At 48.0% G+C, this 21234-nt stretch overlaps 1 protein-coding gene across 12 annotated transcripts; it reads right to left on the reverse strand.

Moving 5' to 3' along the window:
• Positions 1-8214: 8214 nt before the first annotated feature.
• On the reverse strand, positions 8215-19410 carry LOC112902463 (AP-1 complex subunit gamma-2-like). 12 transcript variants are annotated; one of them, XM_025971617.1, is made up of 20 exons: positions 19164-19409; positions 18760-19062; positions 18515-18656; positions 18012-18185; positions 17545-17724; positions 16976-17130; positions 16580-16670; positions 15870-16033; positions 15744-15798; positions 13614-13736; positions 13428-13523; positions 12877-13004; positions 11690-11794; positions 11304-11590; positions 10658-10744; positions 10505-10549; positions 10344-10418; positions 10091-10266; positions 9582-9686; positions 8215-8602 (listed from the first exon to the last, which is right to left on the reverse strand). In XM_025971617.1, exons 1-20 carry the CDS (start codon positions 19241-19243, stop codon positions 8507-8509), a joined length of 2667 nt encoding a protein of 888 aa, XP_025827402.1. In that variant the 5' UTR covers positions 19244-19409; the 3' UTR covers positions 8215-8506. The 12 variants fall into 12 exon arrangements, with proteins under 12 accessions (XP_025827402.1, XP_025827387.1, XP_025827380.1 ...); XM_025971602.1 differs by having other exon boundaries at positions 10505-10579; XM_025971595.1 differs by having other exon boundaries at positions 10505-10582.
• Positions 19411-21234: the final 1824 nt, after the last annotated feature.

A 21234-nucleotide genomic window follows, 5' to 3' on the forward strand; every position in this document is an offset into this window, starting at 1 on the left:
TGGGATTAAAATTTGGTAATCCGGATCCAAACAGCCCCCCGCTGCCATCAGCAAATCTCAATCTTGATCTGGCCAAATCCGGGTACTTGCGTTGGGCTTTTATTTTATACGTCCCGGACACCCCAGGGACTTGACACCCAAAGTGACGGACGGCCTGCAGATTCACTGCAAACCCCATCACCGTGACCAGCCTCGCAAACAGCAGGTCCTTCTCTGCATGGAACGCGCGGCTGATAGAGAGCTGCTTCAGATGATGGTGGCTGAAACCAGGCGATGGCTCCCATGCCAGGCTCGCGTTCTTCTCAATTTAGCTAGCATGAACAGCTGCACAACGCACAGTGATATCAAGAGTCTCCAAGAACGGCGCCGCTTCCATTAGGAACGTGGCCCATGAGAGACTGCATCTAGGAGAGATTTTCATCAGATCTGATACTTGAGCCCTCTGAGTGCCAGCAAGTCATTGGACAAGAGGATCAGCATGCAACTCTCTTTGACTTGATAAGGGAAAAAAAAAAACTGGCCTGGCCTAGTCCTCTCTCCCTCCCGCCTCCCTGGCTCCTTCCCTCCTGCTCTCCGCTTCTCCAGTAGACCAGTACTCCTCCCACCTCCGCTCCTTCCGATTCCAACCCGGAAGATCTTAGCTCCCCATCAATCCTTTCTTGTTCCATGCAGCTGGGGCAGCTGTACGCGACCCCAGCGCCCTGACGAAGCTTCCACGGTGACGCACACGACGAGACGGAGCCGGCGGCGGCGAGCGCCTTCTGAGGCAACGGAGGGCAGCGTGACGGCGGCAGCGGACGGGATGCCTACGGCGACGTGTTCCGGCGGCGGCGTAGGAGCACATCCTTGGACGACGACGGGGGCGCGTGCCCCCGGTGGCAGGGAGGAGAGTCGTCCGAGTTCAGGGGGGTATATGAAAATATTGAATTCGGAAAAGTTTCAAAAACACCCCTAAATTGGATCGCGATTACTAATATCGATCCAAATCAGGGGGCTTTTTGCACAATTACATCCTCTATTTTACAAATGGACCCCCAAATCGGATTGCAACATTAATCGCGATCCAAACCGGAGGTTTTTTCGCAAATATTTAGGGCGGCGCCGGAGCAGCCGGCATAGCCCGCGCCGCCGCCGGCGACCTCTGCTCTTCGAGCCCCGTGCCGCCGGGCGCCTCGTGCGAACCTCCATCGACATCCGCGATCCATGCAGCCTCGTGCTTGAAAGGGAAAGTCAAGCTCAGTTCCTGGTAGCGCGATCCATGCAGCCGCCTTGAAGCGGAGCGCCGGCGACCTCCGCGCCGGCGGCTACTGGCTCCACCGCGAGTTGTAAGGCCCCCATCGCCGTTTTCTGCCTCCGTCGATCCGGGTTCCGCTTCCGCGTCGCGCGCCACGCTGACAATGCTGCCATGGCCGAGAGCGAGCGAGCGAGGAGCTCGTCAGGGCACAGGAGCTGCTCGCCAGGGCCGTATGGATCTGATTCAATTCGTGCTCGTCGTCAGCTTCTCAAGGGCCAGAAGCAGCCTACTTCTGGTGAGATGCTTTTCAATTTCTTGGCTGCTCTGAATGGCTTCCGTTTTTTGGAGTACAATTGTGTCGTCTCAATCTCAACTTCTATCATGTGGCGTTCAAATGCTACCTCCATTCTTGTTCGTGTGATTCTACCGTCTGGAACATGTGTTTTCTCCTTGTGTCATTGGGCGACGTGTTCCGGTGGCAGCGGTGCCCGGAGCTGCCAGGACTGGATCGCCGGAGCCGACGACGCCGTGGGGTCTTGACAAGATGGCCGGCCATGTGTTCTGGACGGTTGCCTTTTAAATTTGAGCGATGCTGGCTTGCCTCTGTTAAAACATACTGTACTCTGGTGTAGTGGTGTGTGCCATGGATTTCAGATGTCAAGTGCTAATGTGCATTAACAACGAGGTTAATCCATCCATACGCGGCCAGCTGGTTCATCCGCCACCCATACGCCGAAGAGCGCGGCAGTAAGTGAACACGCCGGCGAAGAACACCATGGTGCCTTGAGGAACAGCATACCCAGCGTGGTGGCGCAGCCGCCGCTGCCGTTGTCCACGCCTGGGATGAGCACGGCGATGCGCAGGGCCTGCGGCGGTGGTGCAGGAACGCCGCCCCGCGCGGCGTGAAGGTGCACGGATGTCCACGATCACGTGTTCCGGCGGCGGTGTCGGCAGACCCTGTATGTTGAGCCGGTGGCGAGCTTGAATTGGTGTAGGACTGTAGCTGCCGCCGAAGAACGAGGCCAGGAGTGACAAGCTCAAATCTGATCCAAGATGCACAAATCAAATTGGAAAGCTATTGGTCAACGCGTCCTTGGTGCACACGACGGCGGCGTGCGGGGCTGGCGGCGGCGTAGGAGCACCTTCTGGGACGACGGCGGGCGGCGGGCCGGCGGCGTAGAAGCACCTCCTTGGACGACAACGGGGACGCGTGCCGCCGGTGGCCGGAAGGGGAGAGGGGGGCTACAAATATTAAATCCGAAATTTTGCAAAACTATCCCCTAAATTGTATCATTAGGGGGTTTTGTGTAAATATTTCATCCGTCATTTTATATAAAGACCCCCAAATCGGATCGCGATCCAAATCGGGAGGGGGGGTGGGGTTCGCAAATATTTTTGGGGCGGCGTCGGAGCAGCTGGCTCGAGCCCGCGCCGCCGCCGGCGACGTCTGCTCTGCTAGCCGCGTGCCGCCGCCTGCCTCGTGCGAGCCTCCATCGACATCTGCGATCCATGCAGCCTCGTGCTAGAAAGGGAAAGTCAAGTTACAGTTCCAGATGGCGCGATTCATGCAGCCGCCGCGAAACGGAGCGCCGCCGCCGACCGGTTCCATCGCCCTTTCGTGCCTCCGTCGATTCGGGTTCCGCGTCGCGCGCCACGCTAACAATGGTGCCATGGCCGAGAGCGAGCGAGGAGCTCGTCAGGACATAGGGGCAGCTCACCAGGGCCCGTAATAAGGATCTGCTTCAATTCGTGCTCATCGTCAGCTTCTCAAGGACCAGCATTCTGGTGAGGTGCTTGTCAATTTCTTGGCTGCTCTGAATGGCTCTTCAGTTTTTTGAGTCGTGATTATGTCGTCTCAATCTCGAGTTCTATCTTGTGGCGTTGAAATGCTACCTTCATTCTTGTTCGTGTGATCCTGCTGTCTGGAATGTGTGTTCAGTTCACGCCAGGTTTTCTCCGTCTCATTGCGCGGCTAGTAAAATTATGCAAACTGGAGATGCTCTAATGATGAGAGCTCCAGTTGATGCTCCGGCTGCCGCTAATTCAGCAACGGCACCTGCAGAATTTGAATGTCTGCAGAGCCTTGAAGTCCTTTATGTCTCTCCTCTCTCTAAAACTTCCATGCTAAGATTCCTGAACCGATTCCGGAACGTCTACGAGGCCACACAGAGAAGTAAACATCTCCATGAGTCCAACACGACCACATCCCGGTCGCCTCTGTAATTTTGTGCAGCTACACTACACAGGAGTTATCTGGATCAGCTTGGCCTGGCGTGTGCGGACCGTCAGCCATGGTGGATTTGGTGGGGGCGCAGGGGCCGAGGCAAGTGGAGAGGAATCGCAGGGATGGAGGGGGAAGAAGGCACGGTGCACGGGACGACGAGGGGAGGGGAACGGATTCAATTTGGGAGCGGAGGGGGATCCGGGAAAGAAGGAAGGAGGTCGCCGGGGAAGACGAGAAGAGTGAGAAGATGAGCATGAACAACGCGCAACGGCTCAGAGGAGGAGCTCGCCAGGACACCAGGCGAGAAGAATACATGATGAAAAAATTTGGAAAACAGAACGAATACAAAGCCTGGCGGAGGGCGACACAGATCCAGAGAGGAAAATAGACGGTGTGGATAACCACCTCTCAGAATATATGTTCGGTAACTCATTTTCGCACGGAATAACAAGATCAAGTGCCTCCCAGCTTGGTTTCTGCACAATCGAGTCTGCATCATGATGATGATGTGTGGGTAGTATCTGGTATAATCATATAACATATGGGAACACCGCTTATACTTCACAGCTAGATATATAAATGTATATATATATATATAACAAATGGGAATAAAGTAATTGTTCTGCTGGTTCACTGTACTTCTTAGGATTGAAAAATAAGTAACTAAATATATATTGTCGCTTAGCATAAGCTCTCTCAGAGAGAAGTGCAGGACTAGAAAAGATAGCAGCAGTGCCAGATTCAATCAGGTAGGATTATAGTTTATCAGGGCAGACGTAGAGATGCCATCCTTGAGCTTCTTCACTACCGCATCAACGTGCTCACTGTTCCCTGGCAGCCTCAACCTCGATCTGGCCGGATCCGGAAAGTTGGGCTCCGCGGCTACACAGTCTTTACACTCCAAGGTCTTGACGCCGAAAGTAAGGGTCTCCGGATTCACTGCCAACTCCATGATCAGCCTTGCAAACCGCATGTCCTTGTACACGTTGAAGGCGCGCCGGAACGAGAGCTTCTTCAGGTTATGCTGCATGAAGCCAGGCGATGGCGGCTGCCATGTCAGGTTCGTGTTCTCGCCACGTCTCTTGCGCCACTCACCACGGCATATGTGGTCGGATATCTGCAATCAGCAAGAAGCAAGTTAAAAGATTTTTTTTTCCACTGTAAGAATGAAAGACTGGACAATAATGGGCATTAGCATAAGCAGCTGGATCAACTACGGACATGGATGTCAAGGCTCTCCAAGAGTGGTGAAGCTTCCAGCAGAAACAGTGCTCATGAAAGATTGTATCCAGGAGGGATCTTCGTCAGGTGCAGCTCCTTCAGCCCGCCAAGCGCAGCTCTCAGTTTTCTAGGAGGTTCTGGTTGCAACCATATCTGCAACGAAGGTCAACATCAGCAACAAAACTTTGAGAATTGCCGAGTTTTCATTACGTACCTCGTCATTCTCAAAATCGAAGCGCAGCGTCTGTATTTGGTTGCCGTCTCTCGCCAGAAGCTCACTTAACTTCCACTTCATCACATCAATGTCCCCATCATCATCCTGGCGGTGCGGGTGGTGAGTTAGGGACAAGCTCCTGAGCAACGGAACGCATCCAAACGATATCGGAGGATGGTCGTCGAAGAACCAGCGGTGCTGGAACTCGACGAGCGCCGGCGCCTGCACCAGCTCGATCCGCTCGATGTAGGATTGATCGCACACCAGCGCCTTGAGCCGCGACTGCGGCGCGTCGATGGTGAGCACGGCCGGCCGAATGACGATGTCGTCCAAGTCCGGCGATCGCGGGCGAAACAGGCCGCAGAACATGAGAGAAAGGAACTCGAGAGCGTTGCAGCCGCGCACGAGGTTGCGCAGCGCGTCCTGGTCCTTGAACCACAGGGACTCTAGGGTAAGCTTGGTGAGGGACCGGAACGCGCCGGGGCAGTCCTTGAGGAAATCCCTGAAGCGTTCGCTGTAGGTGACCATGAGCGGCGCGTCATCCCCGCTCGAACAGCTCATCTCGGTGAGGATCTCGAGCTCCACGTTCTTGACCCTGCCGGTGTCGGACGCGTCGCCGACGAGGTCGCCGATGCGGCGCACGTAGTCGCGCCTCATCAGGATGAACGCGAGGCTGAGCCTCTGGATGGAACGCTTGCTCGGCGGGGCGGCCAGGAAGCGCGCCAGCGCGTCGGTGAACCCCACCGTGGCGTGGTGCTGCCGCCAGAAGCGGTGCCGGCCCTCCACGAGGCACCATTCGTCCGAGTCGACGAAGAAACTTCCCACGTCAAGGGAGACCTGGGGGATCTCCGGCCACGGCAAGTGCCGCCACCGGCGCGAGGGGATGGAGGTCCTCGGGGCGGTGCGGACGTCGCCGACCGTGAACAGCCTCCCCAGGATGTCGAGCAGGACGTCCGACGTCGTCGGGGAGCTCGCTGATTTTGTCGATTCCGTCGGCCGTGTCCGCGGGATCATCAACCATTGCTGACTCCTCGGCAACGTGGTGTGGGCGCGCCGCTGTCGTAGCTCATGCGCGCGCGCAATAACAGGTTTCGGCACGCTTCCTCCCAATTACTGTATATCCATCACCCTGCTCTAAGAGTCCTGAATGTGGACCATGTCAAACGGCGTACAACTAGCGGCGGAGCCGCAACATGGCAAGGTGTGGCGACCGCCACACCTGCCGCTGGTGACTCATAAGCTAATTTCTAGTGACTCATAAGCTAATTTCTAGTATATTTATATATATTTGATGATTATATCTATATTATTTGATGATTATAATATATTGTAATTTTTTATAGTATGTATGTGTTTTAATACAAATAAGTATCAGGAGTAGTAGGCTCGCTGTAGGTTGATTTTGGTCTTCGCTCCGCCACGCGTACAACCTTCACAAAGAGGAAAATTATCATCTCTACGCGCGCCGAGGAGGAGTCCGGCAACCAACGGAAACGGAGGGAGGTCTTACCTTCCTGGCATGGTTTTTCTTTTTTTTTTTGAGTGGATTCCTGGCAAGGCTGGCATGGTTGGAGGCGTTGCACCAGCACAGATCAGAGAGACTCGTGGTCAGACGACTGGAATGCGCGGTCGGGTCCTGGTGGACTCCTCGGTTATGGGCCTCCGCGAGAGTAAGACGGACTCCAACTGTTGGGCCTCCACTAGGCCCAGAGGGCGCCCCAGCGGCAAGCCGTCATATCGAATCTGGACCGCACTCTTTGGACTCGACGATCCGGAGAACCTCAAGGCCGGACGGTAAATGAAATACCGTCCGGGGGGTCCGTATCTGAAATACCGTCCCGCCCGACCAATGGCGCTGGGCTGCTGGCGCGATGGCTCCTCCCCGCCGCGCTCCCCCTGCTCGCCGCCGCCATGCGCACGGCGTTGCCGGAGACCACCTTCTCTTGGAAACCGCCACGCACTCACCGTCGATCGTATCCGCGGCCGCGTTCTACCGCGCGCCTTGGCGACGCCGCCCTTGCCGGCGCCTCCGCTGGCTCCCAGCGTCGCGCTCGCCGTGGGCGCGCGGACACATTCTCCCCACGGAGCTCTGCCTGCAGGACGCATCTTCCTCTGATCCTCTCCCGCCGTTAGGCGGTAGACGACGTCCAGGACCTCATGCGCGCGCCGCGGCAAGTCAACTCTCTCCGCGTTCGTTGAGCTGGTTAGAGTTCCACGGCGTGTGGCTTTGCACGCATCCATTGACGACCATCCTCATCCATCTATCTGTCCCATGGCGCTGTCAGCGTGGCGTGGAAGATAGCCAGCCAGCCAGGCATTATTCAGCCGCAGCTAGAGGCGCTTCAGCGCTACAGGCAGCATGGTAGACTGCATCTGCGTGTGCCAGTTTCCACAACGACTTGTGAGGACAAAACGGGCAGTATGTCGCTGACCTGGGGTCTAGGGAGTAGGGACTGGAATGTTCAAGAAAAAAGCACATCGGGAGGAAGAAGAGAAACAGAGGGTTGGGAAGGACGGCTTCTTCAGTCCAGGTTCAGAGTACTCAGGAGTCAGGACACTGATACGCCTTCACGCAGACACGCACACCATACGTACATGACTTATATCGCTGCCCACGCCAGACACATAAGACTTTGACAACGAGTTGAAGCTCCCACTTCTTAAACAAAAAAAGAACTCCCGCCTGACGACGCCCTTTTCTAAGGCTAACCATCCTGACACAATTAGAAATGGTAACGGATCATTATTTTAATGGTCTCTTCACTCTCATATATTTTTAGGTCAAAGTAGTACATGATCAAAGCCCGGCTCTTTTGTAGCCCGGCGGCCATTAGATTATCTAAGCTGAATTTTAAGCACGTTTACCACCCTTGACATAATAGGAACTTGACGAGCAAGCCTATTCTAATTCCCGGGTCCATGCTTTGCTCTCGATGGATCCACATGGCTTGGACGAAGATGCAGCATGATTGCGAAATGGTGATCACCGCCGGAATGAAAGATAACCTGCTGTACGTAATACATCAGCTCCATCGATAGGTCTTTAGGTCCATACAAGAAAATAAGGACCGACTGGAAAATAGTAATATCTAACATGGTCAACATAATGAGTTAATGACTGGAACGTAAGGGTTAATTCACACGAGGGAATAAAAGTTTGCGCTATGGTAAAACAATCCTGGACACCCTTGACTTACGGCGCCGCAGATTAGGAATGTACGGCTACTACCGTCATTGCTGTTGCCTACTTATGCAAAACACTGCTGCAGGTCTCCAGTGTATACAAGGTTGATAGTACAAGAAAATAGAGATTATTTGTAATGAGATGTTGAATGAATGTTTTCTGATTATCCTCACGCGTGGCGTGGTGTACATCAGGCATGAATGCATCACGTTTAATTTAAAGATACGACATGGCTGCTTACTATACAATATATAAATGGGTCAAGAAAATGAATGGCCGCAATAAACTATTTGCTCTAAGTACCCCGCAAATGGGGGGACATGAATAAAATGAGAAAACGTGGAACAGGGTATAAGAAATTTTCGCGCTGTCCCCAACACGTAAATTTGAGATAACTATCACAACATGATATAATATACACAAATGGCACTATAGACCAGAAGGAAAATTGCTGACTTGGCCCTGTTCCAATCTGTCCTCGCCATTCACCTTATAAGACATCCGGATACGCATTGCAAGTGGTTTCTGCTCAGCAGGATAGAGATAACAAAGAAACATCAGCAATGAGCATGGGACTCTAAAATATAACCCCGAAACATTGCAGGATAAACTTTATTCCAGGATTGCATTCACTGTTTTTTTAAAAAAAAGGTTTTCCAAAAGTTCATTTTAATTTGACTAGTTACCACCCGTTATGATCATTTGTCTGGTTATCACTTGTAATAGAGTGCATCAATTTGAATTAAAAATTTTATATTCAACTTCAAACATTTCTTGGCCAGGATTTATTCTCATGGTACCAGCCAGGAGAACTGGTTACAGGCAGAGTAATGATGGGTGCAAAATGCTTAGCTCTTTTCTTCACAGAATTATTCTAAACTCCAACGAAACTCCAGATTATATGGCTTTAAGTGTACATGTTGATAACATCCACATAACGCAAATGATTATGCATTATGGTAGTACGTGCAAATGAGAAAATACCAGCAAGTAGCTTATATGAGCATACGTCAATTTCACCACAGCCTACATAGCAGCATATTATTATTGGCAAATGCATAGGGAATCAGTATCGACCGAGATTTACTCACAGTTACAGTTCTTGCATGCTAGAACCAAAAAATATTAATCTGCTTCTGCACTGATCGTATATGCTATATATCTAACATTTTGGAAATGTACACGTGAGAAAGGCTCATGTTGGTCCTTATTTCTCAAAAAAAAAAGAGGAATTAATATTTAGTTAAGTTACAGTACATGCAACACTAGTCAACAGCCAATCTAAGAAAACACACGAGCAGATATAGAAATACATCAGTCAGTTTTGCAAGAACTTTGCATTACGATGTAAGCTTTATGGCCTACAATTTTCCTGTTAGTACTTCAGCTATATAAATTTTACAATTGTAAATCACATCGTATGGAAGAGGATCAAAATCGAGCCAATAAAAAAAGATAGACTAAAGAAGCTGAAGGGAACCAAGGGGTATAAATCTTCATATACCTGGCCCTGTTGGTTATTGGTGACATTGAGCCCTTGAGTAACTGAACCATTTCCATTAGCTGGAACAGTGTTGCCACTAGCTGGATCCAGTTTCAACTGGATGAACTGCACATATAAGAATCGTTATCAGCATATCAATCAAATAGCTTTTATTAAAAAACACAAAGGAAGAATAAAATGATTCACTTAGCCTCTTTCCATTGCTCTAATGTGAAAAAGGTGTTATCTGCATTTTTCTAGATCGGAGTAACAGAAACTAAAAACTCAAGCTATATGAATTCAAGGAAAGAATGGTCAACAGGACATGGGTAGCTTATAGCCCATCAAAACCCAAGCTGAAGATACCAGAAGACATGCAAAAAAAAAAAGTCAAAAACTATCATGGAGTATAATCATCGTTTATCACGCGATAAAAACTAATGTATACAGAACAAAAACCGTGGAGTATCAGGGGTAATTTACAGCGCCAGTGGAAAGCTCAAACATAGAATACAGCAATAAGATGTTACCTTTGGAACAGCGGCCTGAAAAATAAAATCTGTATAGGTACTCGATGTCAAATTTGTAAAAGTGGCATGAATTGTCGTCTCTCGCGGGTTTCCAGGCTGCCTTTTGAAATCAAAGGTGATCTTCAAGGTTGCACTCTGGAAAGCTGTTATTGATGGGTGAACTGTTTTTTCTAGTCCTGCTCAAATCAGGAGGTTTAGTAACCATGAGCATGATGTAGTTACATTGTTTGCTAATATCAACAACAAAACTAACCAGAAACAGATGTACTTGATGACAAACCATCGAGCAGATCCATGTCTTGAGATACCAAATGTGTGGGTTTAGTCTCTGCTGCATTAGTGTTTAAATAATTCATCAATGGTTGTACACAGAAAAATAGATGATTCAAACAGACAACATTAAACCAAGCTAACCAGAAACAGATGTAGTTGATGACAAACTACCGAGCAGATCAATAGCTTCAGGTACAGCATGAACAGGTTTAGACTCTGCTGCATCAGTATGACACAATTCAACAATGGTCATAAATATAAACATGCAATTGCTACAGCTAAGATTACTTTCACCTTGTCCAGGCGTGCCATTCTGTGATGGAGATGATCCAATGGATAGAAGGTCCATAAGAATATCTGTGCTAGCAATTGAAGGTACACCTGAACAAAAACAGAAGAAAAAATAAGTGCTAAAGTAAGGGAATTTTCTGATAACCAAAAAAATAGAATGTAACAATTAGTGCACAAAAAGATAATAACTGAAGTACTGAACAACTCTTTCATCTACTGCTGCAGTAAATAAAATATTGACCTGTCTACATCAAAGCATGACTGGAGAATATGACAAAAGAAAAAAAAAACTGCAATAGACTTTTTCGTGGGCAAAAATAACAAGCAAGGTGATTAAATACAAATATTTGGACAAGATCCCACATGATAGCACTAGAACTAATTTTTTGGATAAGAGTAAATGGCTGATTAGCAAATTGTTGAGCATGCAGTGAGCTCAAATTCCATAAAAGGTAAGAGTGGATATTGATATGGCCAGGGATGAATCTTTATTAGATGAAAATCGATCTATAACACATTCTGAGGGACAGACGGAGGGATGCAGAGGGCACCAGTCAATAAAGCCCCTTCGCTCTTTTAATGTAATCAGAGAAGCAAGCTAACATGGAAACCGCGCATGAAAGAACAGAGATACTGGCAAAAAGAATACCTGTCGTTCCTGTACTCACTCCACCAATACCCAGAAGATCTTGCAGAAAACCATTAGGTGTTGTAGTAGAAGTGGTGGTTGAAGCTGGTGCACCATCAGAACTCAAATCAAGCAAATCAGCTAAAGGAGCTGAGGTGGGTTTTGCTACACCATTCGGAAGCTTAAGGCCTCCAGGAGCAACCGTCGGGGCAAGTTTATCTGCTGAAATAGTTGCTTGTGTAGCAGTAGCACGCTTCACTAGATAACTAGCTTCATCCAATACAGGCATACGTTCAAGCAAAGACGATCTGCATTTGAACCAGGTACTTTCAGATTAATATCTTTCATAGGCAAAAAAAATATCAAACAAATCTTCTGCAGTAACATCTAAAAGTTTGGTGACCAACCTGATAGACTGATGTCTTTGTATTATGGAACTGAATTCAATTGATCTTTGCTGTAGTTCAAGCACAACATTCTCCTTATTCCGGGCAACTATTTGTTTCACCCTCCTGTTAGAAAAATTGAAGCCACAGTATTTAACAAAGCAGTATTATACGATAAGAATCACCTAGCTATGGTAAATATTAGTTACATGACATGATAAGCGTAGTAATTTTTCAGGTTACAAAAGAGCACCATAATCGGAATAACTGCCACAGATACGATGAAGTTAGAGCCTTAGAGGTAGATATTGTATAAAATAACTAAGGACATATATATCACCATGTGTCTAAGTTTTCAACACTCAGAAATATGTGATAAGCTTTTCAAGAAGATAAATTAAAGGCAGTATTAAAAAGATGAGGAAATTGAACATGGTGGTGTACCACCAATGACTACCATAATGTACAGATAAATACAGCATAACACGGTTCTTTTTAAAAGGATGAGAAAATCGTACATGGTGGTGCACCACCAATGACTACCATAATTTACAGATAAATACAGCATAACACAGTTCTTCTGTGTGTACAAGGAACAACGTTCCCACAATTTAATGGTTGGCGAGTCTGAAGTTCATTTATGGTAGGAGTATGAGATAAAAAGGTTGCACAGATTTGCAAACAAACGGGACAACTTTATGGATTAAGTCCATTTTACTGCCCCAAACTCAAAGTTCGGGTCTGCAAAGCGCTCTCCCACTAAAAAAACTATTTAATTTGCACTAACATTTTCAAAAAATATATATAATAGGACCCACATGTCGGCATCTTCGCCTTTCTTATTCGTAATTATCTTCCCCAAAATACACAACACAGAACAAATAAGATGGACATGCTCCCTGCTCGACGTAGGCCTGCCTACTCAGATGATACACTGCACGAGATGCTCTTTGTCTACTTGTATGCATCATCAAAAAACAGGTCATTTAGGGTGCGTGAGACACCAGTTATGTGGATAAAAACTCGATACCCATTCGCAAATTAATCAGGAACGTCATAAATACGAGAGAACAAAGGCAAAAGAATACAAGTTCATAGTTAAGAGAACTACATCTTTGAGTTGGTATTTTGTGTGACAACCATATGAGGTTTGGTATTTTGTGTGACAACCATATGAGGTCAAGTACTCAAGTTGAAAGATATCTTACTCTGAGGTCGATGGAAATCGTGAGGAGAGCTTCAAAAGAGCAACCAGGCACATAGCTCCAGTTGTTGCATCTGCAGAGTGGCGGTTAAGAGCGATCTCTACAGCATCCACAGCACCAGATTCTGTTACCTGAACAAGTTAATGTATTTCACATGATGTATGACAAGTTACAAATGACACTAAAAAACACGGGACCACATTCTTATACAACAATGTAGACAAGTAAAAGTCTAATCTTGATTGGAAAAAGATCCTTAAGAAATTAAATTCATTTATCTGAAGCTACATGTCTAAATTACTACTAAGGCAGTAAGCCCATCTGGCATGCATATATAGATAAACGAATAATGTGCATAGAATTTCTGGAATAATCACCCTTGTTTGGATGGGCCGGGATGGCTGCCTGCCCAGCTCATTCTAGTAGAGGTTAGAACAGACAACAACAGAACTTAAATATGTGACAATTGTGTAGTAGTTCATACAGTTGGGAGCACAATCTAGCAAGTTCAGAGGGTTAAAAAAGAACAATGCTGCAAGAAATTGTCCACTCACCATAACTGGTTCCTCCCCATCCAGCATGCCAACATTGTTCACCAGCATTTCACCATATTCACCAATGCACCAAACAGCTACTCTTACTAAACTTCCCTAAATAATATAACATTGACAACATTACGGACATCGGGTAGGATGAGATGGAATGGCGTGCACTATCAAGAGTATAAAATTTTCCCTAACCTGTTTGCCATATGCTTGCAAGGCCTTATACAATGACCTCACTGAATATCCTTGAAGCTCTGATCCATTGCTTAATACAACAATAAGGGCATGGCATACATCATCCTTCACATGATTTCCAGCCTGTTAAATAATAAGAGTGAAACATGAATTTCGCTTCTTTTTGTCTGATAAGGCAAAACTCAAGTTTGATATCTCCCACTATGTCAAATAATGGACTGAAACACAACTAGGAACAGTGCCACAAATATACCAGTAACTTTGTGTGCAAAGATAGTAATATTTTTGTAGTTCAAACGAGCTATGGAAAATTTTATGTTATAGTGGAAAGGTCAAAGTTCAAATTACTCCCCTTAAATACGGTCAAAGTCTGAATAAACCCCTTAACTATTTCTTGGTTCAATTCGCTCCATAAAATATGTCATTTGGTTCAATTTACACCCTAATACAATTTGTCTTTTTTTTCCTCCACACACAAGTGGAATCTTAATTTAATTTTGCAAGGGTTGTAGTGGCCATCACAAGGTATGACAAAAAATATATTATGATTTTTTCATCATTATTTTTCCTATAATTTTGTATCATAAGTATTAATCTATTATTAAATGCCATACCCTATCAAAATAATGATGAAAAATTCTTAACATATTTTTCTAAAATATGTTATTGTGTCTGCTATCATCCTGCAAAATTAAAATTTAAGACTTCACTTGTGCGTGGATAAAGAAAAAAAGATAAATCTTATTAAGGGGTAAATTGAACCAAATGACATAGTTTAAGGGGTAAACTATTAAAACCGTTCCAACTATTTTAGACCATCCAACTATTAAAACCATTCAAATTTGGCCATTGGGCTGTTTTGGTGGGTGGTTTTGCTGGCGTGGACGCCACGTGGCGATGGGCCCACCTGTCAGTATCTCTCTCTCTCTCTCCTATCTCTTCCCTCCTCTCTCTCTCTCCTCTCCTCTCCCGATGCCGACGGCCATCTCCCAATTTCGCCGCCTCCATCTCGTCGTCGCAGCCGTCAAGATCCTTCTCATCGCACCTGCTCCTCCTTGCGCCGTCACACAGGCCGTCCGCGGCTCCCCTGCACCTCCATCCGTGCGGCCGGCGAGGCGCCCCCGCTCCTCCAGTCCTCCATCCCCGCCACCCGAGCCCCGCTCCTCGGCGCGTGGTCGGGCCAAATTGAGCCCCAGCACCTCCTTCCTAGCCACCCCAAGCTCGAGCATGGGTTGTTGCCGGCGAAATCGAGCCGCGCCACCCTTTCCCCGAATCCGCCAGCCTTCGCAGGGAGCTCGAGTGCTCCGGCGCGCGCACGAGAGAGGATGGCCGGGAGAGGGGAGGGAAGAGTTCTCCACTGGCGGCAGGGGCACTCGGAGCAAAGCAACGAGGCGGTACGGCAGCATGAAGCGCGCAACGGCGGCAGCAGGCGGGCTTGGGCGCCGGGATGAGGATCTGGAGGAAGCCGTCGTCGGCGACGGGCCGCAGCGGTGGGGCGCGCTGTCCTTGACGGGCAACAGGAGTTTTGGCGGTGGTGATGGTTCCCGCCGCCGCGGGCGAGCGAGGAAGGCGTGAGCGGGCGTGGGGTGAGCCGGCAGGGGGAGGGCGGCCGCAGGAGATGGAGAAAGAGAGAGAGGAGAGAGCGGCGGCCGGTGCAGGAGAGAGAGGAGAGGGAGAGCAGAGGAGAGAGGTACTGACAAGTGGGCCCATCGCCACGTGGGGTCCACATCAGCAAAACCACCCACCAAAACAGCCTAATGGCCAAATTTGAACGGTTTTAATAGTTGGGTGGCCAAAGTTTTCTGGTTTTGCGGTTCGATGGCCAAAACTAAACTGAGACGATAGTTGGACGGTCAAAAATAGACTTTTTTTTCTCGAACACGCAAGAGAGCTGCGTATCTTTGTATTAAGAGAGAACTATACACAGACTTAAGGTGTTCCATATTATGAGCATGCAATGCAAGTTGAACAGACTTGCCCAGAAGATGAAGAAATGACTAAGTCTTCCAACAGTGTTGCATTAGAAAAGATGCAAGGTTAGAAGTATTGCAAGAAACATAAAAAAATGGTGTTCTATGAGCACATATTTTTTGACAAAAAAGAATATCTCCGTAGTACTTAGGTACTTACCAGAGATAAAACCTTGATCATCTGATCAAGGTACCATAACTTCTCTTGAGAAAACCTATTGGAGGTGCAACATTGTTAAACGCTCCGCGAGGCAACAAGAAACCAATGGAATAAATAGATACTAACTTTTCAACTATTGAGCATAACTTTTCTGTGAGATCTCCTTTAAAGTCTGGATCCGCAATGCTTAAGTAATCAATGAGCTCTTTAGTCAAAGGCTTCACATTTGTGTCATTGACTAACAGAAAAACAAGTTCAAGGGCCCTTTTGCGAATGGAGGCATCAGCATCCTGAAAGATGCGCAGACATTAGAAATGATAAAAACCAGAATAACAGAACTAGGGCGCTGGAAACAGTAAATGTCAGGCTTGATGAGTTGATGTAGCTTGCTAAACAGCAGATTTGAACATACACAATTATGGATCATACACTGTGAACCCTTGAATTGAAGATTGCAATGCATTGCAGAGCAGTAATTTAGCAAGTACAGGAGAAGTACTCTAAACCAAGGGCACAGGATTAGTGAATCTACCGAAAGCTCCCGGCACAACATTTAGACTAGATAAGTCAACACCTTTGACACACACATTTGTTCATTTAAGATCCTTTCAAAGTTGAAAACAAAAGGCGGCTCTACAGTATACACTAAGTTAGCACACTATAAGGTGAATGCCTAAATTTTGGTAGTATTATGCTAATTTGCTGAATGTGACGAAGCGTCGTTCTGTATCATAATATGAGGATTCTTAATCTAATGCCATACATACATGGGCATGAATTTGCGTGAGGTATAGTAAGACAAGTACTCAGCATGGATAGAGTTGCATGCATCTTACCTTTACACACTCTAATATTGTTGTCCTGTGCCTCTGCACTGCCAGTACATCAACTGCAATGGCCCTCATAAGCATGTTAAGAGCAACATATCTGAAAGAGGACAGGGCGACAGGCACAGTAAATACTCCATCTATGGAGCAGATAGGTAAACCAATAAACATTTCACTTATAAAATGTGAAATAACATAACCAACGGCAACCAACTGTTCCATATATTATTGCTTAAAAAATAGTTACAGCTGAATCAAATTTCATAAGCTACAGCCACAAGCTCAATATAATTACTTATTACGCTAGCAGATCCATCAAGAAAGGTAAAAGAAACTATTCACAAAAAAGCTTGGTTTATTTTTTAAAAAAAAGGGGGTCAAGAACAAAAGGCACAGCAGGTTGACCTTATATTGTTATCACGGTTTGACAAGAATCTACCCAAAATATTAATTGCCAGAACACGTAAACCACTAGTAGCTTCAATGCCCATTATTGTCTGAACACATTCATACAGAATGGCATTTCCAGCATTCTTGTTTGACTCAGTTTTTGTTGCAACCTGGATAAACATAAATACCATGGTTAGCTATCCACGTCAACATGCAAACAAATGGTCATGCAGATGAAAATAAGGTTGACCGTGGGGAAAAATCAGTAAATAAGGAAGATCCTGGAATCCAACATAGGAACCACCTACAGAGGGTCTAATGGAAATATGCCATAGTTTAGTTAGCACAACATGAAATACATGAGTCATCCGTTATGGGCTAAATAATGCAAAAACTAGTTCATGACATTATATAGCACATCTACAAGTTTGCAAGTCTGCTCTGATTGAAAGGCAAAACCAAGAGACATATGCAATGAAGAAAAAAAAATGACTAAAAGATACATGCCCGTGCCCTTGCTTTGTTAGATGGACAGTAAATGATAGTGTTACATGTGAAACCGAAGATAAAGGTTGATCAATCACCTGAGCAAGAATATCATTCATATATTCACTGCAATCTGCATCGCCTTGACCCAAGATGCGCATAAGTTTAAGAACTCGAATATGCAAGAATGGATCAGCAATTCCAGAAACATCATACTCAGGAGCATATGAACTATTGGACACATCTCTCAGTATGCGAACCAGACCTTCAATGCAGTTCTGCAAATGAGATGAAATGTAAAAGTGTATGAGGATAACGCATATCTCAGCCTCTCAGGTATTATAGTACCATTTTCAGCATCTAAAATCTTAATGTGAAATATTACAAAATTGTGCATCTTCTATATGCAACAAGAGAGAAGTGATGCATCAAATATCAAATAGGATCATTTAAATTGTTATAAGAAAAATGTTAGAGAAATTACATGTTTTCGTTTGATCTTTTTTCTGTGCACTTACCTGCCGTGCTATTTGTGATGTTGGATGTAAGAAATAAATGTCCTTACCTTCCTCAGGTACTCCAGAGCGTCTTTGCTGGCTTTGCATAGTTCTGTGCAGAGCTGAATTGCAGATATAAGAACCCCATGGTGTTTTTCTTTCAACAGTGATGCGGCCAGGGCCATGAAGTTCTCCGCCAAATCTGGCACTTTTCTTACGATCCTTATAGAGCACAAAGCAGCCTAATAACCAAGTAGAAATATACCGTAAATTCAAAAAAATACTGTTAGAAATAATCAAATAATGATAGAAAGGCACAAGGTAAGCACTGCATCCAAACATACTCATATAGTAGTTTACAAAGACTAATTGATGAAAACATTTACAGAGTGACTAAATTTGGTAGTTCCTATAAGTATGTTGTTTCCAATCAACCTAGGTTTGATGAATGTTCAATTCCTTGAAATAACACAAGTCAATAATTCACTCATTCAGCTGTCAGTGTTTGTTTTGGGCATGCTCGACTGGACTCATCTACTGGTATTGAATTACAGAGTACACAGATACGTACCTTTTTCTTTGTATTGACTTCCCTACTGCGCATCAATCTCTCCACTTCTGGCGACAGATCCCGCGCCATTTCAGCAGAGCAGATGTTACCAAGTGCACACAACGCGAGGCCCACGATGAACTGGTTCGGGTGGTTGAGATCTCTGCCCCAAATTAAGCACTAGCATTACTCAAAACTCAGTACAGCATTTGAGGAAACAACACTCGCAGCAGTGACATTGCAGAGACAGTATCGAGCGGGCCTACTGTTTGAGGGAGTTGGTGACGAGCATAAGCACCTCCTGCCGCTCGTCGAGTAGCAGCATGAGGCCGAGGTAGCCCACCCGCTTCTCCGGGTACCCCGCGGCCGCGATGAGCTTGAGGCACTCCATCTGGGCGAAATGGGTGGGGTAGCCGAGCATGTGGATGAACATGAGCTTGGCCATGTTCCTGTGCCGGAGCTCCGGCTCATTCTCGCTGATAGCCGTGCGTATCGCCGCGCACTCCCGACGCACCACCGCGCGCTCCTCCGCCGCCGTCTTGCACGCGCGTATCGCGCGTATCATATCCCTGCGGGGCAGCTCAGGAAGCGCGGTTACAGCATTGGCACGCACGAGCGCCACAGATCCGGCGCGGGGTTGGGGGAATTTTGGGGCGGCAGGGGTTCTCACCGGAGGCGTGTGCCGGAGGAGAAGGGACTCATAGCGATGTCCGAGGCAAAGTCCTCGACGATCTTCTCGACCGTATCCATGCCGGGATCTCGGAGAGGACACGCCGCCGCGCGGGGAGGCGGAGAGGGGAGCAGCGGGATCTGACGCCAAGGTGGTTGGGGCGGGAAGCAGCGGAAGGCGAGGCGTGTGCGTGTCGAGCGAGGTTGGGAAACGCCGGATCTGGAGGACTGGAAATGGTGGTATTGGTGACGGTGGAATGTGCGAATTCGACCTTTGATCGTTTGTATTTTGTTTCTGTTGGGCCTATTTGGATCGACGAATTTTGACGAAATGCGCGCAATTTCGATTGCCGTCTTGGAATTCAATCGATAAGCATATAAAGATTTTGGAGTTTGCATAAAGATTTTGTGCCGAAACAGTTCATTTCCCAAGACACTATAGGAGACCTTCCATGTTTTGGTCTTCGGAATGGTGCGGTCCAGTTCGGCCCAGGTCCTAAATTGCTGGCCCGACAACAACATTTACCTGGTTAGCATGGGATTTCGGCCTGATTTACTCCAGCATTTTCTTGACCCGGCCCGACAAATGCTGAAAGGCGGTAGGACGATGAATTGATGATCGTGATGGGTACCATGAATCTTCACAGCATGATCCTTGTCCCAGTGACGTGTACTCCTGTATGATGGATGCATACCGAGGCAGGTCAAGCACTCCAGCAAGCTCCAGATGTTGGGCACACTTTGCTCTGACTGAATGAAAGGAGCAGACAGCTGCTGTCTTGATGTCATCTGAAAGACAAATTTTGGGACGGTGAGGCTCCAGGATCTCGTTCGGTGACACCACCGGTTCAAGGACACCAGCCTCATGTGAATCTCCGGTAGCTGAGGTTCAGGACGACAGGATCCTGACAGATATAGCCACAGCCGGTCGAGAAAATCGGTCGATCGATGAAGCCTGATCCGCTGCTGCGCGGCGCGTGACGTCAGGAGCGGAGGGACGCCGACAAGGCGGAGTGGTACGGGACAAGGGTGTCCGAGAGACCCGGCATGGCCGGGGGACACGCGAGATACGGTAGTTTCCGCCTCCCTTCGACCCTTCTCCTCCAAGCCACGCGCTCTCGTACCCCAGCACCGAATCTGCAGGTTTCCTGCGTGCCCCCTTTTTTTTCTACGCCGAGCTATGATTTTTCCATGGGAGCCGGGGCGGCATCGAGCTGTGGATGAGTGGAGCCGAATATCTCGTGCTGGGGAGCATTGCGCATAAACAATGGCCTACTGGTCTCGAGTCCCAGAGGATTTTATTTTTCCTCCGACGTGGTGGCCGCCGAGCGAAAGAGCGCTCGACATGTCTGTGAACATCAGGCTCGGAGCTCGACCAGAGTCTCCGCGCCGAGCTCTAGCGGAGCAAGACACTGTGCGTGTCCCCCGGCCGGCGATGCAGTGCGGTGCACGCCAAAGAGGCCAGAAGCGCGCCAGAAACGGGAGGCCGCCGGGACTTGGAGCCCACTAGCTCCCCCCCGGCGCAGCCGCGCAGGGGGGTACCGTGACGGCGATTCCACGGGCACCCAACCAACCCACGGCCGGAGCAACCGGCGGCCGCTGCTGCGATGTGCCTTGACCCGATAGATAATTGAGCCCGCGCACGCGCCACGGATCGTATTGGCACAACGGTTGGCGGGGGGGAGAGGCCACATGCCTGTCCGGTGCGCCACATGCTTGTGCCCTGCCCGCGCCCCCCGAGTCGCCGACCGCGGCCGGCTTCCGCGTTCGGAGAGGAGGCCGCGGTGCCCGACGACCCGACGCACCCCGTGCGCCCAGGCCCGACGCCGCGCCACTGTTGAGTTCCCTGACACCTTGCCACAGTGCCCCCGGCCCGCGCCCGATCGCCGGCGCCGGCGTGCACGCGCGGCGCGTCTCAACTACCGGCCACGCGTGCACGGAATATTCCACTATCCCCTGATGCAACGACTCCTACTTCAAAGTTCAAACGCCCGGCGAAGAGCGCGCCTGATTATTACCACCACAACATTTGAGTCTAGCTACTGCTCTCGCGTGGCGATGATGGCCAGATA

This window comes from Panicum hallii, chromosome 1 (genome assembly GCF_002211085.1).
Source record: "Panicum hallii strain FIL2 chromosome 1, PHallii_v3.1, whole genome shotgun sequence".
Lineage (NCBI taxonomy): Eukaryota > Viridiplantae > Streptophyta > Magnoliopsida > Poales > Poaceae > Panicum > Panicum hallii.

Bases quoted from the DNA above. Each gene is read 5' to 3' on its own strand.
- LOC112902463 (XM_025971560.1), bottom strand. From the start codon at position 19,243: ATGGATACGGTCGAGAAGATCGTCGAGGACTTTGCCTCGGACATCGCT. The intron at 17,131-17,544 runs GTGATTGATCAA...ATGTTTATCCAG, and splicing joins TGAATGATATTCTTGCTCAG to GTTGCAACAAAAACTGAGTC. The intron at 11,591-11,689 runs GTTGGTCACCAA...GTTCAAATGCAG, and splicing joins CAAAGACATCAGTCTATCAG to ATCGTCTTTGCTTGAACGTA.